This window comes from Enoplosus armatus, chromosome 13 (assembly GCF_043641665.1).
Source record: "Enoplosus armatus isolate fEnoArm2 chromosome 13, fEnoArm2.hap1, whole genome shotgun sequence".
In the NCBI taxonomy this organism is placed as follows: Eukaryota; Metazoa; Chordata; class Actinopteri; order Centrarchiformes; family Enoplosidae; genus Enoplosus; species Enoplosus armatus.
In genome coordinates this window covers 19,286,620-19,300,814 of record NC_092192.1, presented here as the reverse complement: position 1 = coordinate 19,300,814, position 14,195 = coordinate 19,286,620, and the positions used below count along the sequence as shown (strand labels likewise).

At 42.2% G+C, this 14,195-nt stretch overlaps 1 protein-coding gene across 1 annotated transcript; it reads left to right on the top strand.

Annotated features, from left to right (window-relative positions):
- Nucleotides 1-1,824: 1,824 nt before the first annotated feature.
- ca4a (carbonic anhydrase IV a) lies at nucleotides 1,825-12,046 on the top strand. The gene is made up of 9 exons (XM_070917817.1): nucleotides 1,825-1,840; nucleotides 4,236-4,352; nucleotides 8,077-8,121; nucleotides 8,933-9,097; nucleotides 9,195-9,340; nucleotides 10,681-10,773; nucleotides 10,876-10,942; nucleotides 11,031-11,194; nucleotides 11,867-12,046. The coding sequence occupies exons 1-9, from the start codon at nucleotides 1,825-1,827 to the stop codon at nucleotides 12,044-12,046; spliced, it is 993 nt and encodes a 330-aa protein (XP_070773918.1).
- The last annotated feature ends 2,149 nt before the right edge of the window (nucleotides 12,047-14,195 follow it).

Genomic DNA, 14,195 nt, shown 5'->3' with positions numbered 1-14,195 from the left:
TGTGCATTTGGTGGGTCGTGTATGTGTTCATTGCTGCAATGTGTTTTCAAAATTCTGTATATGCACAGTCAATGTGGTTCTGTCTCTTATCAATGCTTTTCTCCAGTATAGCCATGTTGCAACATTAGACATTCTGAGGGATGTGTGGACAGATTGGTGCAATGCTGCGCGTTGTTTTGTTTCGTGGGACGTGTGCTTGTTAAGTTAAGAGGAAGAGAACACAATAGCGCTGCAGATTTCTGTGATGTCTTCTTCTGATGTGAGGAAATGTCATTTGGAGTTACTGTGGGTATTCTGTGTGGTTTCCAAAAGGGTTTTTTTGCGGAGGTGTTTGTGAATGAATGGCTTGCATAAAGCTCGACGTCCATCTGACTGATGAGTCCTCCTCAGATTGTTAACTGGCAGTAAAGACTGAAACTGAGTTTCTTGTTCTGTTTAGGGGAGTTTGGCCACAGTCCCCTTTTTAAAAAAAAAAAAAAAAAAATGTGTTTGTGTCTACTGGTCGTTCCTTGAGACAATAGTGCCATATTTTGTTCTGTCTATTTTTAAAGCCTTTTTCTTTCTTACAGATGGCAGCAGGTTTCTAATTGGCCACCTCTCTGTATGATTTAATGGTACAGATAGTTAGCTGCTTAATAACACCAAGACAACTACAGATTAACAGACGGTTTCAGTTTGATAACGAGGCTAACCGGTTTCAATGGATGGTCGGATGTCACTGAGTTGGTTAACCTGCGTGGTTATCCATTGTGTAATATTTGGGATTTTTTTTTTCCACACGGTGTTGATGAAGTCGAAATCTTTAAGAGGAACTCAGAAATGTAACATACATAGTTATCTGATCCGTAGTGGTGGCTAAAACCTGTCACTTAATGAATAATTGTTGTAAAGAAATGCACTGTAAAAGTTAAATCCCATGGGTTAAAATAAAAGATTATATCATGGATCTGTGCCCAAGCTTGCTTATTTTCATGTAGCTCTGGTGAAGTATTTACAGAGTCTAGAGACGAGTCCAGGTGACATTTGGATTCTTATTCTCTCTTATTAAGACCAAAGTGTCCAAAGTGATGAGGCTTTAGTGCCGATGCCAGTAAAGCAGCCAATCGTGAGGCTGAAAAATCAGAAGAAATCTGTTGTAGACGGACAGTCAACTGATCCATTCAGAGGCTCAAATGCACTGTAAACGACAGTGGTGGAAAAGTATTCAGATCTTTTACTGAAGTAAAAGTACTAATACAGCAGTGTTGAAATACTCTTTCAAGTAAAAATATTGCGTTCAATTCCCTACTTGACTACACAAGTAGTATCAGCAAAATGTAATTAGTAAAAGTACTCATTACCTCTTTTTGCCTTAAACAATAATTTAAATGAAAATATCCGAGCAGCTGAGACAGAAACTTTGGTGAAACAACTCATAGACCTCATAGACACTTTTGTTAGAGGTCAGAAACTGAAAAGGTTGAGAACCTCTGATTTAATCTTTGACAGCGTGTTGAAATTTGATCATCTTATCAAACATTTCTTAATGTAAAATCTTCAACTGACCGTAACTAGTAAGCTGTCAAATAAATGTAGTGGAGTAGAAATATAAAGTAGCAGAAAATGGAAATACTAAATAAAGTACCTCAAAAGGGTACTTAAGTCTTTCCACCACTGGTAAACGACCTGGTAAATGATAGAAGGTGAAGTGGATGAGAAAAAAAATAAAAAGACAAAAACACAAAGCTCAAACCGAAGAGTGACAGAAATGTGATTGTTTCAAGAAAGAAATTCAGCACTATATTTTCCCTTAAAACCAGTGCGCTGGAGTACAGAGCCAAATCAATGCAAACACATGTCAGTGTCCAAATCCTTTGACTGCAGCTCTGTAACTTTGGCTGAACTGCCAAGAACAACAAGAGGCTGAATGTCACCACAGGCCGACAGATGGACCCGTGGTGACATGAGAAGGATTATCAGACGTGGCGTCATTTATTATTTATACTCACATTTAATTGTGTCATACTCTGTGTTGGTGAGTTCGTGCTCTGAATCATTTCATAGAGGCTTCTGAAAATCAGAGGTGGGAAACACAAAGTACATCAAGTACTGTACTAATCTGAGTATTTCCTTTTTCTGCTACTTTATGCTTTTGCTCCACTACATGTCAGGGGGAAACACTGTGCGTCTTACCCTACTCATTATAGGGTGTTTTGATAAGATTTTAAAAACTATATATATATATATATATATATATATAACTATAATGAGCAAGAAATATGATTTACAGTAAATGAAATGACCCAAAAGTATATAAAGTTAGAGTAAGCTGCTCCTTCTCCCGCTCAAACATCCAAGTGAAGTGACAAGAAGTAAACACATTTTTGGATCAAGGGGGACTTAAAGTAAAGAATCTGAAAACTTCTTCCAGCATGGGAAAACACATTAATGGAAAAAAACAAACAAACACCAACGCTTCCTTCCATTTGTCCACCAGATGGCGCTTTTCCATCAAGAGAAATACAAGTAGGCACTTCTGCAACAACACTTTTAGAAAACCAAATCAGGAGATCTTTGCATCACAGTTATGGATTTCCTCATTTCTCCCTTTTTTCTGGTAAAGGATGAGTAAAGTTCCTCCCTAATGTAAAAAACAACAGTCACTTCCTTTCTAAGAGTGAAGTTGATTTAAGGGAAAGGGAGTGAAACTCACATTGTTATGCATGATGTTTTTCCCTCATGCCCCACCACACACACACGTAATCTATGAAACCGAGACATCATCACACACCATCATGCCCATTTCCCATTGCTGGCAAAAGTCTTCAGGAAGAGCAAAGCAAGCTAATTTCGTGTTTTTTTAGGAGGAACTTCTGCCTGTGTCCCTCACTGGACTCACTCAGCATGATCAATAATTCAAGCCTCGGTATTCTAGGTTTCCACTCGGTGAATCAAAATAAAGGTGACAGCTCCAACTTTTCTGTGGGAAACTTGAAGAGAGATGTTGAGTTTTTTTGCAAAGCTTTGCACTGACTGGACAGGTTTTTCTGGACATGGTGAACTAGGCTGGAAAATAAACCTTTTTAAAGATTTCACCTGATGTCCTCTTCTAGATGGGCGGCTCTCAGGTGAAGCTGTGTGTGTGTGTGTGTGTGTGTGTGTGTGGATCCCAAATTTTAGATAGACACCAAATAAGTCAGTCTGAATGACAAAGAGCATAAAATACAGTGGTGAAAAGTAACTAAGTACATTTACTCAAGTACTGTACATAAGTTTTTGAGGTACTTGTACTTGAGTGTTTCTGTTATTGTTTTATATTTCTATATTGTTACATTTATCTGACAGCTGTAGTTACTTTTCAGATTAAAACATGATCAGTTTATGAAACGTGATGCATTATTATAGATTTGTTATAATTAGCCCCACCTTCGCCAACTACAACATTAGATATTGATATATGTAATATGATATATAATATAATAATATATAATAATAATGATCCAATAAAATTATAATATAGACAGGGGCCATTCTGCATAATGACTACTTTTATTTTTGATACTATATTTTGTTGATAATACTTTGAATGCAGGACTTGTAATTGTAATTACAGTATTATTTTTTTAGTGTGCTACTTTAACTTGAGTAAATGATTTGAACACTTGTCATCACTGACAAAATGATGCCCAAGACTTCTATAATATTTCCATTTGATGACATAACAGACATAAAAAAGAAAAAAAAGAAACATGGAGTTTTGGGTTTGAATGTCATTAGTTTAAACATCATGTGGCATCATGATGCAGAGGACGAGATGTATGGTACTGGCAGGGTGACATGCAATGATTTTTCTAACCTTGAATGTAATGGAACAAGGGCAGATATGGGGGGGGGGGGGGGGGGGGGTGACTAATGTTAATGATAACTTTCTTTCCTCGCACTTATTCCTCTGAGGCCACCTCCAGTTACCTGTGGAGCACTGAGCTGCCCGCATTGATGATTAACTCCCCCTGATTTCCCGCAGTGCAACAATTACTTCTCAAATCACCAGGAAGTGTGACGGTGGTGACAGCATTAGATATGGCTCCTGCTCACCAGGAGCCCATTGATACCCCCCCCCCCCCCCCCCCCTCCTCTTATCGGTGTAGAGCTCTATTAGAGTCGATGCCCGAAGGGGGAGGGGCCACTGTTTCTTTCCTGTCGGGGTATGGTGATAGATAAGTATGAGACCCCCTACAAGAATGCGATCACATTAGAAAAACCAAGTCATTGTGTCGCCTTCCCTCGGCCGAGTCAGAGACGCTCCGACATGCAGCAGCTCATCCTGCCCGTTCTGCTGGCCTCCCTCTGGACTACCTGCACAGGAGCAGGAGGTGAGTCTGCTTTCATTCATAGCTGGGAAATATTTTCTTAATATTTTTATATTTGATTTACTGCACAGCTCCTGATATTATCCAGGAACTACGACAGGTAACTGAATAATGAGATATCAATCCTCTAATATTACCAGGAGAGGACATGTTGGTTTTTTTCCTCTCTTCTAATATGTTGCTGTTTCTTGTATTTCTGTGGGGTTATTTTACATCTAAGCATGCAATTGATAGGTTATTAATATCTGATTAATGTGGCCTAAGCTATTTAATTCCTAATAACACTAAACAATAAGTCAATTAATACACCAGAAAGCTGCCAGCAGGGTGAAGTTGCGTTTTTACCATTTTTTTTCCAACCGTGCCAGTCACTTCACGCAGTTAGAAAGTTGATGTATTGCGGAATCGCAAGAATCTAAAAAAACATAAATCCACAAATAGATTAAGAAAGATGTTCAGCAGAGAAAAAAAAAACGGAGTCACCAAAGAGCCACAGCGCCCCAGATGAAAGAGAGGGTCCCCCCCGCACCTGAGCCGCACCAAAACTGCCTGCATGACGCTCTGCTCACCGCAAACACACACACACACACACACACACACACACACACACACACGCCCTGTCCATCACTCTGACGCGCTCATCTACAACTTGCATGTTCACAACTGAGCTCCCTGTTCAAGGGCATGATGTGACGCAGAGATCCAGTACCAGCTGAGCCTGAGTGCAGGCAGACCATCGGGCCGAGCTCACATTCCCTCGGTGCCTCTGTGGCTCGGACACCTCTCTCTCTCTCTCTCTCTCTCTTTCTCTCTCTCTCTCTCTCTCTCTCTCTCTCTCTCTCTCTTTCTCTCTCTCTCTCTCTCTCTCTCTCTTTCTCTCTCTCTCTCTCTCTCTCTCGCTCTCTCTCTCTCTCTCTCTCTCTCGCTCTCTCTCTCGCGCACCTGCTCGGGTCCACGCTGAGCCGGTGACAGACGGTTTGCGTCCCCGCTGCCGCAGAGAGACGCGTCGAGCTGCGCGCCGCCAATGTCTCCAATTATCAGATGTGATCAAAGCAGGCTTTGCAATTCATTTAGGGAAACTCAAGAGGTCCTTTAAGCCCCCTCAGAGACAAACGCAATCATTTAGGGGGAATAAAGCAGAGAGTATGGTTTCCTGTAATTGGCTTGATCGCAGCCCAGAACAGTTTGTCACTCCAACGCTTTTAATCAAAAACTTCCTGTGGTATAAATGTGTATCTTTATCTTTAGTTTGTGTTTGAAACTATTAGACTCACTGCGGCTCATTTTTTTTTTGTGGGGGGGGGTTATTCTGACGCGCCGCTCAGCGCGCTCGTTCAGTCCGTGTCCGGGAGGAGCACCCTGCGCTCGGTCTCACTCACCCGGAGCGCAGCGGCGAGCTGCAGCGCGTCGTCCGGATAGACCGTCGGTGTATTTCCCGCCACGGAGACCTGCAGCTGGATGCGCAGAGGCCAAGACGTCCGCATGAGAGAAACATGTGCTGTGTGTTCGTGGCGGGAAAAAAAAGGTGGGGGGTGGGGCTGATGAGAACAGTCAAATTCTGCCTTTTCTGTATTCTAGGAGATCCGCTTTGGCACATGAGGGGGGTACAGGGACTGAGGGGGGTACAGGGACTGTGGGGGGTACAGGGATTGGCACGGCATAGTTTCTTTTGAAGCGCAGAGGCCGTGCAGCGCTCAGTTTATGTCTGGCTCCACACAATGGCATGAAACGAGCAGCGCGTATCCACATTACGCTCTCTCTCTCCGGCCGACGTGCAGGCAGACGCGGCCCGTTTGTTTTCCTTTCGCTGCCTTTTGTTTCCCTCTGGACAGTTTCCTCAGCTTGCTCTCTTGGCAGAGCTCTCAGATCTCATTCAGAAACCCACTCATATTGTCCATTCGCTCTGCGTCGCACAAAAGATCAAAGCCGGGCACCGATTGGTCGAAAGTTGTGCGGACCGAAATCTGATTGGCCGAGGTCAAAACGAAGTGACGATGAGCCATAAAAATAGATGTTTCTGCTTACAGCGATTCTTTAGTTAGGTCAGAATAATTTACTAATTTACAAAACAATATACAAAATATTACTTCAGTAAAAGTAGTATTTTAAAAAGTATTTTTAGCCAAATGCAGCCTACTCAAAGTATCAGAAGTAGAAGTACTCAATGCTCAAAAGCTCCTGTTAGTGTTATATCATTATATATTAACAGATTGTTATTTCTGTTTGTATTGCTGTAGCAGGTGCAGGCAGAACTAACTTTAACTACTTTGTTAGTTTAATATATAACAGTACATCATATTCTATAAGCTCATCAGATGTTTTGTGTGATTAAGTGACTATGGCTGCCAAAGAAATGTAGTGCAGTAAAAAGTAAAATCATTTTCCTCTGAAATGTAGTGGAGTAGAAGTATAAAGTGACCTCATTTCTACTTAAGTACAGTACTTGAGTAAATGTAGGCTACTTAATTACTTTCCATCGCTGCTCACAGACAAAACATGGGCAAACATTATTTGGCTGAAATTAAACTTTTTATCGGGAGAACGTTTCTATGAAAAGCATCTTCTATCTTGGCCACGGCTGATGACTGACAGGTTTTATCACACAGTCCTCAGATGTAACGGCAGCATCGTATAGGACTCACACAGCTGCAGTCCTGAATGCTCCTGTGATATGTCAGATTTTAGCTGCGGCCTCAACGCAGACTTCTGAGGGCAGAAAGTGACACATTCTCACATCTACCGCCCATGCTGTCAAACCATGCAGCAGGAAAAAGTGAGTCAAGGTTTGAGCTTAAACATAATCTTTTAATACCCTCTTTTAAGCATCCAGGATGTAGTCACAGAGTAATTAGAAATTTCAGAGTTTTCTTCTGCGGTGTTCACGCTCCACTCACACACATGCAAATCCTGCCAGAAGAATATGAAACATGCAAAGATAAATCAAAGAAATGAGCATCTCTTTATTTGCTCTGACCAGTATAGTGCATGATGGCATGAGTAAATGCAATCTGAATCCCCCCAAATGTTTGCCCCCCTGCTTGGTTTATTTTCAGTACCCATTATCACGCAGGAGCAGGAGGAAAAGGCTTACCAACATGGCAAAGAAACCAAGCACTGACTTCCTTCACAAACATATACCAGGGCGGGAGACCCTCCCCGCAGTTTTTTCAATGGCATGTGTGTTTTTCATAAATATTTGATTTGTGAGATAGCTGCAGATATTTGTCTCCGAGCATGGGCTGGAAACGTGCAAACCAATTGTGAAATATTAATAAACCCCCAGACAAACATGTGAGAACGGGACCTCGCTGATGCAAAAGATTGGGCACTGTGTTTATCCTGATAGCACGGAAAGATAAAGCACAAACGCCAGCTTTTTTGTGAATAGGAAGACAATTCCTGTGTATTAGGGGTTTTTGTATGGCCGGGAATAACAGCTGACTTAAACCAATAGGAGAACAATTCGCTGTTTGCCGTAAGGAAAAAAAATAATAAACTAATAAGAGGTCACATTTGTAAATACACATAAAATGTAGCTGGACAGTTGTAGTCAATGTATAACATAAGAAGAAACATCCCATTCTGCTCTCACAATAGTCTGAGGCTGGCCGGTGTCGTGCAGAGGTTAGCAATGCAGGGAACTGCACTGACGTGTTGCAATGACTGACTCTGTCATTGGCATCCAGTGTGTGTCTGGACTAAATTGACTTCATTTTCTGTGTTTCAGATTGGTGCTATCAGTCCCAGTTCACCTGTGATCATCAGTGCAATGGTAAGCTTATTTGAATACAAAAAGTGTAACTTTTTTTTTTGTAACATTCTCTGGTTTTTGGGAATGTAATAGGAATTATAGAGACCTACCAGAGGATCTCTGGCTCGTATGGGGGTTAGCAAGTCAGAAATATCGTCTGGAGCCTGTTCATGCTTTATAGTGTTGGTGATCATTAAGATCTTAAAATCTACTCTAAGAGGTACAGGCACCCAATGTTGAGATGTTAAAATTGGGGTTATATGCAATCTTCAATTGGCTCTTGTGAGTTGTCTTGCTGATGCAGCCGGCATCTGAAACAGCCAAAGTTTGGATAAAGAGAGTTACAGTAATGCGCTTTGCAGATAAAAAAAAAAAAAAGATTGAATTTTGTTGTTCACTTGTCAATCAAAATGTGACACTGAGATTTCTGCAATGAGGCAACGAAGGCAAGGATTCTAAGTGTGAAGAGATCTGATGAACTGAAGAGTCTGAACCCACACCCAGTCTGACAACAACTTCTGATTTCTTAGATCTGAGAACCAGTAAAGGACCAAGGACTGATCCCTGTGGTACTCCATGCATTAGTTACAGTCACACAAGATGTCCTGTCAGAGAGATGGGAATAAAAAACAATCCAAGACATTACCCAATATGCCTATCCAATGCTCAATAAAGCACTGTCAGCTGCTAATAGAAGATCATTACAAACCCTGAGAAGTGATGTCTCAGTGCTATGAGCGGCTCTAAAACCAAATTAAAATACACCAAAGAGACCGTTGAACGGAGAGCGATCAGTCCAACTTGTTTAACTTGGATATTTTTCTTGTTTTAGTGCCAGACAAGTGGAACCACGCCAACAGCGACTGTGCGGGAAAATACCAGTCACCCATCAACGTCGTCACCAGAAAGACTTTGAAAGACGAGCGGCTGACTCCTCTCCAGTTCGACAACTACCAGCAGACCTTCAGAGGCACCATCAAGAACAACGGCCACTCGGGTGAGCATGTTTTCCACGAAGCATCAAATAGCTATCTGTGCTTTGAAGCTGTTTGTGTGAACTCTTTATGCTCTTCGTGTGCGTGTGTCCTCTCCAGTTCAGGTCGGAGTTCCTCACCTGAGCACCGTCTCAGGTGGAGGCCTGCCGGACAGGTACAAGGCCGTGCAGTTCCACCTGCACTGGGGCAACAACGGAGGGCCCGGCTCCGAACACACCATCGATGGGGAGCAGTATCCCATGGAGGTACCTTACTGTACAAAACACACACACTGCCTGTCTCTAACATGGTCAGCTGTTACTGTGAGAGAGTGACGGTGGATGAAGAATAACTGATGTGATGATCTGGATCACATGAAGGCAGCAGGATAAATATACATTTCATTCACATTCAAGACATTAAACAGGCATATATAATGTTAAAACCTAAAATCACAAATCATGTTGTTATCTTTCATAGAGAAAAAGTATGGCACGTAACAACTTTATAAGCACAATGAAAACAAATGAAGTTATTAATCTAAGCTGTTAAAGGTTTGTTCACACATCATAGCTGGAAACACAGGAGTAAAACAGACCGATAATTTTCTCTATAAATTAAACCTTTCTAATATGCATGTGAATATACTGTGAATTTAAATTGAAATAGTCAACGAATCCCAAGACAAAAGCTAAAAAGTGCTTTAGTCCTTTGAATACTCCCCTCCTGCCCTGTGGCACTCAGCCTCAAGCCCATTCATTCCTACTGAAGGCATACATTTTTAAAAACAGGTCACAGATATATAGTCTCATTTTTAAAAAAAGGCTCCGTACTTTTCTTAAAACAGCTGTACATTGTGGCTTTCAGCATGTCCCTCAAACAGGAGTAAATAGTGAATTTGTTGCGGACTATTTTCTGGTGTGCCAGTGAGTATTTACAGCAGCATGACGGTGTATGAAGGGGTGACTCAAAATAAACCAGACTGTGTGTGTGTTCATCATAGTGAAGGAACATGTCAGCCAGTGTGATGATCATCGTTGTGTTTTCTGAAACAATGGATATGGATGGATATATCACACTTCACATACACACACTTGTTGGTAGAATCATTCTTGCTTTTGGTCTTTTCATGGAATTTGTGGACAATAAGAAAAGTATACAACATCAGCAGTCCTCTCGTTTTTATGGTTCCACCAATTCATTTGGTGATTCATTAGTGATTGTTAGATTGCTTAGGAAAGCTTTTTATTTTTATCTCCAAGTCCTTTAGGGCACGTTTTTGATGAATAGCTGATTCATTTATTGTTTTAGCACTTTCATCCCAACCGTTTATTATTATGGCCCACTTATTAATTTATTGTTTTTATCTTATGTATTCTAACCCATGGCAGAGGAAGTTTTTAAGTGTATTTATTACATCATGTGCGCTTTGCTTTGAAGCCAAAGACGAATTCCACATGAGAGCACAATCAAGAAGTCTATTAACTCAAACTGACTAGATATCTGCTTCTGTAGTTAGAGCATGAAATCTACTGTATAAATGTTTATAACACTGTAAAAATGACTTTGTGACAAAGTGGTAACATCAGTTATATTTCCTCTACAGCTGCACATTGTTCACATGAAGCACCAGTACACTGATCTGACGACAGCACTATCAGACCCAGAGGGAGTTGCAGTCCTCGGGTTTTTCTACGAGGTAATCATTTTGAATCCTGTGTTGTTAAAATCAAACGTCCATCACAGAGCGGGCCTCAAGTTGAAATGAAACGTGCTGAAATGTGTATATTTCCATTTTCAGAGGTCAAATAGTGCAAACCGAAAGTATGACCCCATCATCAACGCTCTGCAGAGCATCACAGCAACAAGTAAGTACTGAAGTTCAATACGACCAGCTAAAAGCATGGCTGCACAGCAGAGCTGCTAATGTCTCATCCCTGGCTTTTCTGTTTTCAGATGGCAACACATCTCTGCAGCCCGTCTCCTTGGCACAACTAATTCCATCGGAGCAGAACCTGACCACCTATTACCGCTATAAGGGCTCTCTGACCACCCCAGGGTGCACTGAGGCGGTGATTTGGACTTTGTTTGAGAATCCCATCCCTCTGAGCATGGATCAGGTTAGGATTAAAAAACAAACATTTTGGTGGAATGCAAGTGAATTTGTTTTTTGGGGTTTTTTTCTTTAAATACAGTTTCTGATTTTCTATTAATACTACAGCCATTAAAGACGTTTTCCTGAACAGTGGTGGGTGAAGTACTTAGATCCTGTCCTTAAGGAAAACAATCTTAGACGACAATCTAATAAATACTCGTGAGATGATTGACGAGGTTGTGCTATACAAGTTTGTATTTATTTATTTATTACTGTAACTTTTCTAGTTTTTTGTGAACTATTGGATTCTATATTTAACAGTTATTTAAATGAAAACACAGGAGAATTTAAATGGGAAATGTCTCTTCACTGGAGCTGCTAACAACCCCAAGACATCTGAAATGTCCCAAATGAGGGGTCCCAACCAGACAGTGTTTTTTGTAAGGTCCACTGGTTTAATCTTTAACAATGGATTGTATTTTATAAGATATCATACATTTTTTATGTAAATTCTTAATCTGTAAAGTAACTTGTAATTATAGCTGTCAGATAAAGGTAGTGCAGTGAAAAGTATAAAGTAGCATCAAATGCAAATACAAGTACTTCGATACTGTACAGTACATGAGTAAATGTACTTAGTTAGGTACCTTAATGATTTCTTTCCTCAAACGTTTGTGTTTTTCTTCTGTTCCTCCAGCTGCGGGCGTTCTCTGAGCTCAAATTCCACGATGGGAAGCCGATGGTGGGGACCTTCAGGCCGGTCCAGCCCCTGAACGGCCGGCAGGTGTTCCGGTCGGGAGGCGCAGTAATCCTGGCCAGCTCCGCCCTCCTCGTGGCCGCCATCGCCACGGCCTTGGGACTGTCCCGGCCCAACTAGGGCGAGGCATCTCATGCTGCACTGCGACATCCATGAACACAATAAGTTCTGTATCACTCCTCATCTGAACCCTGGTTTCACATCTTCATCGCATGGCCGCTAAGATGATCGGCCACGTCGTAGTGCAGGCATGACTCACCTGGCGTTCCCCCCTCACGACACAAATGACAAAGGTGCTCGAGGAGCAGCTTACGAAAGGTGTCGTAAGGGTTCTATCAGCATTCATGCATGCATAGTGAAGCAGTAGGTCTTATTTCAGCATTATGAATGTGCCATAAAGCAGGAGCACTTGAAGTGACAACTGAATTGAAACTCAACACCAGATCTTAGTCATGCCCTTCTTTTCACAGCATCATCCTATAAACACCAGCACGCACACACATCCTCGTACACTTTAGACCTCATCCGCCTTGTCCAATGTCAGGTAAATTTAGTCTCTGCTAATGTCAGTGCGAGTCGCCGATGGTTTGTGCTCTGGGTGCCCATGACACTAGCACGTGATGTGTTGTTCTGAGCGGGGCATGTGAACAGCATGGAGCTATTAATAGCAGAACTGAGTCACAAAAAAACAAGCTCCATTTCAAAGCCAGCGGTCAATGGAGTCAGCAGTTTGGCTTTTCTTTCCAAGTCCAGGAGCACACAGTGCGGCCGTCAGGTGAACCCTGCACAGCCACTCAGTCAGCAGTTGGTCTGGGAAAGAGAGGTGGGACGGGGGGGGGGGGGGGGGGGGGGGTTTGCCTTTCCCCACGGGAACAACTGCATGCTGTTCTGAGAGCAGAGCTGCAGTCTACCCCCCCGCCCCAACCCCAGAGTCACAGGGTACTAACACCTGAGACAAAGATGAAGATGCAGAGATGCTAATGCTAATGGTGACGTGTGACAGCTCGGTTTCAGGGGGAAGAGGGAGGCGTGAGGACACAGCAACGCTTCATCAACCAGCATATAAAATGTCACTTCTCTTCTCAAATCGATGCCAATTATTTCCATGCATCTCAAACACACGCATGAACCCGCATGTCTTGATGTTCCAGGTGTTTGTTATGAGTTACATGTACGTGGCTGCTGGAGTGAAGCTGCGCCCGCAAAAAAAGAGAACATACTCGCCAAATTCATACACACACACCTCTGTCACTCCCATTTCCCAGTTTTGACCCGTGAAGTTCAGTGAGCTTATCTTGAGAACATGTGACTGTGTTCATGGCTTGTATTACAGGGTCTCAGATGCACTGAATGTTATCGACTGTGAATTACACCCCACTGGGTTCTCGCTCATTTATTCCGGAGGACTCGTTATGTATCCAAGTGAGAGATCTGTGCAATTTTCCAGCGAGATGTACCGCGATGATCGAGCAAGGAATCTGTATATTTTCCATTGTTTCATAAGGCATCAAGTTATATTTCTATGCTGTGTCATTGTACACATGTATTTATGTACTGAATGTGTAAATTGATATTGAGACGCACAGTTATTGTTATTTATGTATGCAAAGTTTCTATAGTACTGATTGCAAACCCATATATGAAGCATCAAGTTGTTCGTGACCAATCGAGTTTACTTATGATGTGCTTAAGTGTATGAGATTGTCAGGTTGTAATGCTTGAAAGTGTCTAAATAATATGGAGAATGTGTTCCGACTGAACAAAAGAATAAACGACTTACTTTTTAATGACTGCGTCTTCTGCTTGCACGAGCGCAATTCAAGCTACATGAACTGAGCATTCAGCCTCAGTGTCAGTCAGGCCCCCGCATCTCTACACTGTGAAAACTGATAGTAGAACAGACTCCGTTGGCTCTGGTGTTTGTCTGCTAGCTCAGACACACGGACAAGCTTCTCACTGTCCTGTCCGACTCCCCTTCGGCCCGTCGGGAGACTCGGAGGGCGCTCACGGATCTCAATCCCTTAATCCTTTTCTAATTGACTTGCTCTTCATGTTGTAGAGGCAGCCCACGATCAAAGCTAGAGGAGTAACACAAACACACTCAAATCTATGAGACAACACACGCCTTTCTTTTTCTTACGGGGCCTCCAAGACAGATTGCAGGTGCTTTTTCAAACTTCATCCACTTTCAAGGTGCTTTATGCCCCCACCCCTCCCCTTCCCCTTTCTTTAGTTTTTTTCTCCCCCCGTCATTAAGGAATCAAAAGGC

Excerpts from the sequence above, each read along its gene's own strand:
- ca4a (XM_070917817.1), top strand. Across the intron at positions 8,122-8,932 it reads CTGTGATCATCAGTGCAATG|TGCCAGACAAGTGGAACCAC; the intron begins GTAAGCTTATTT and ends TTCTTGTTTTAG. Across the intron at positions 9,098-9,194 it reads CAAGAACAACGGCCACTCGG|TTCAGGTCGGAGTTCCTCAC; the intron begins GTGAGCATGTTT and ends TGTCCTCTCCAG.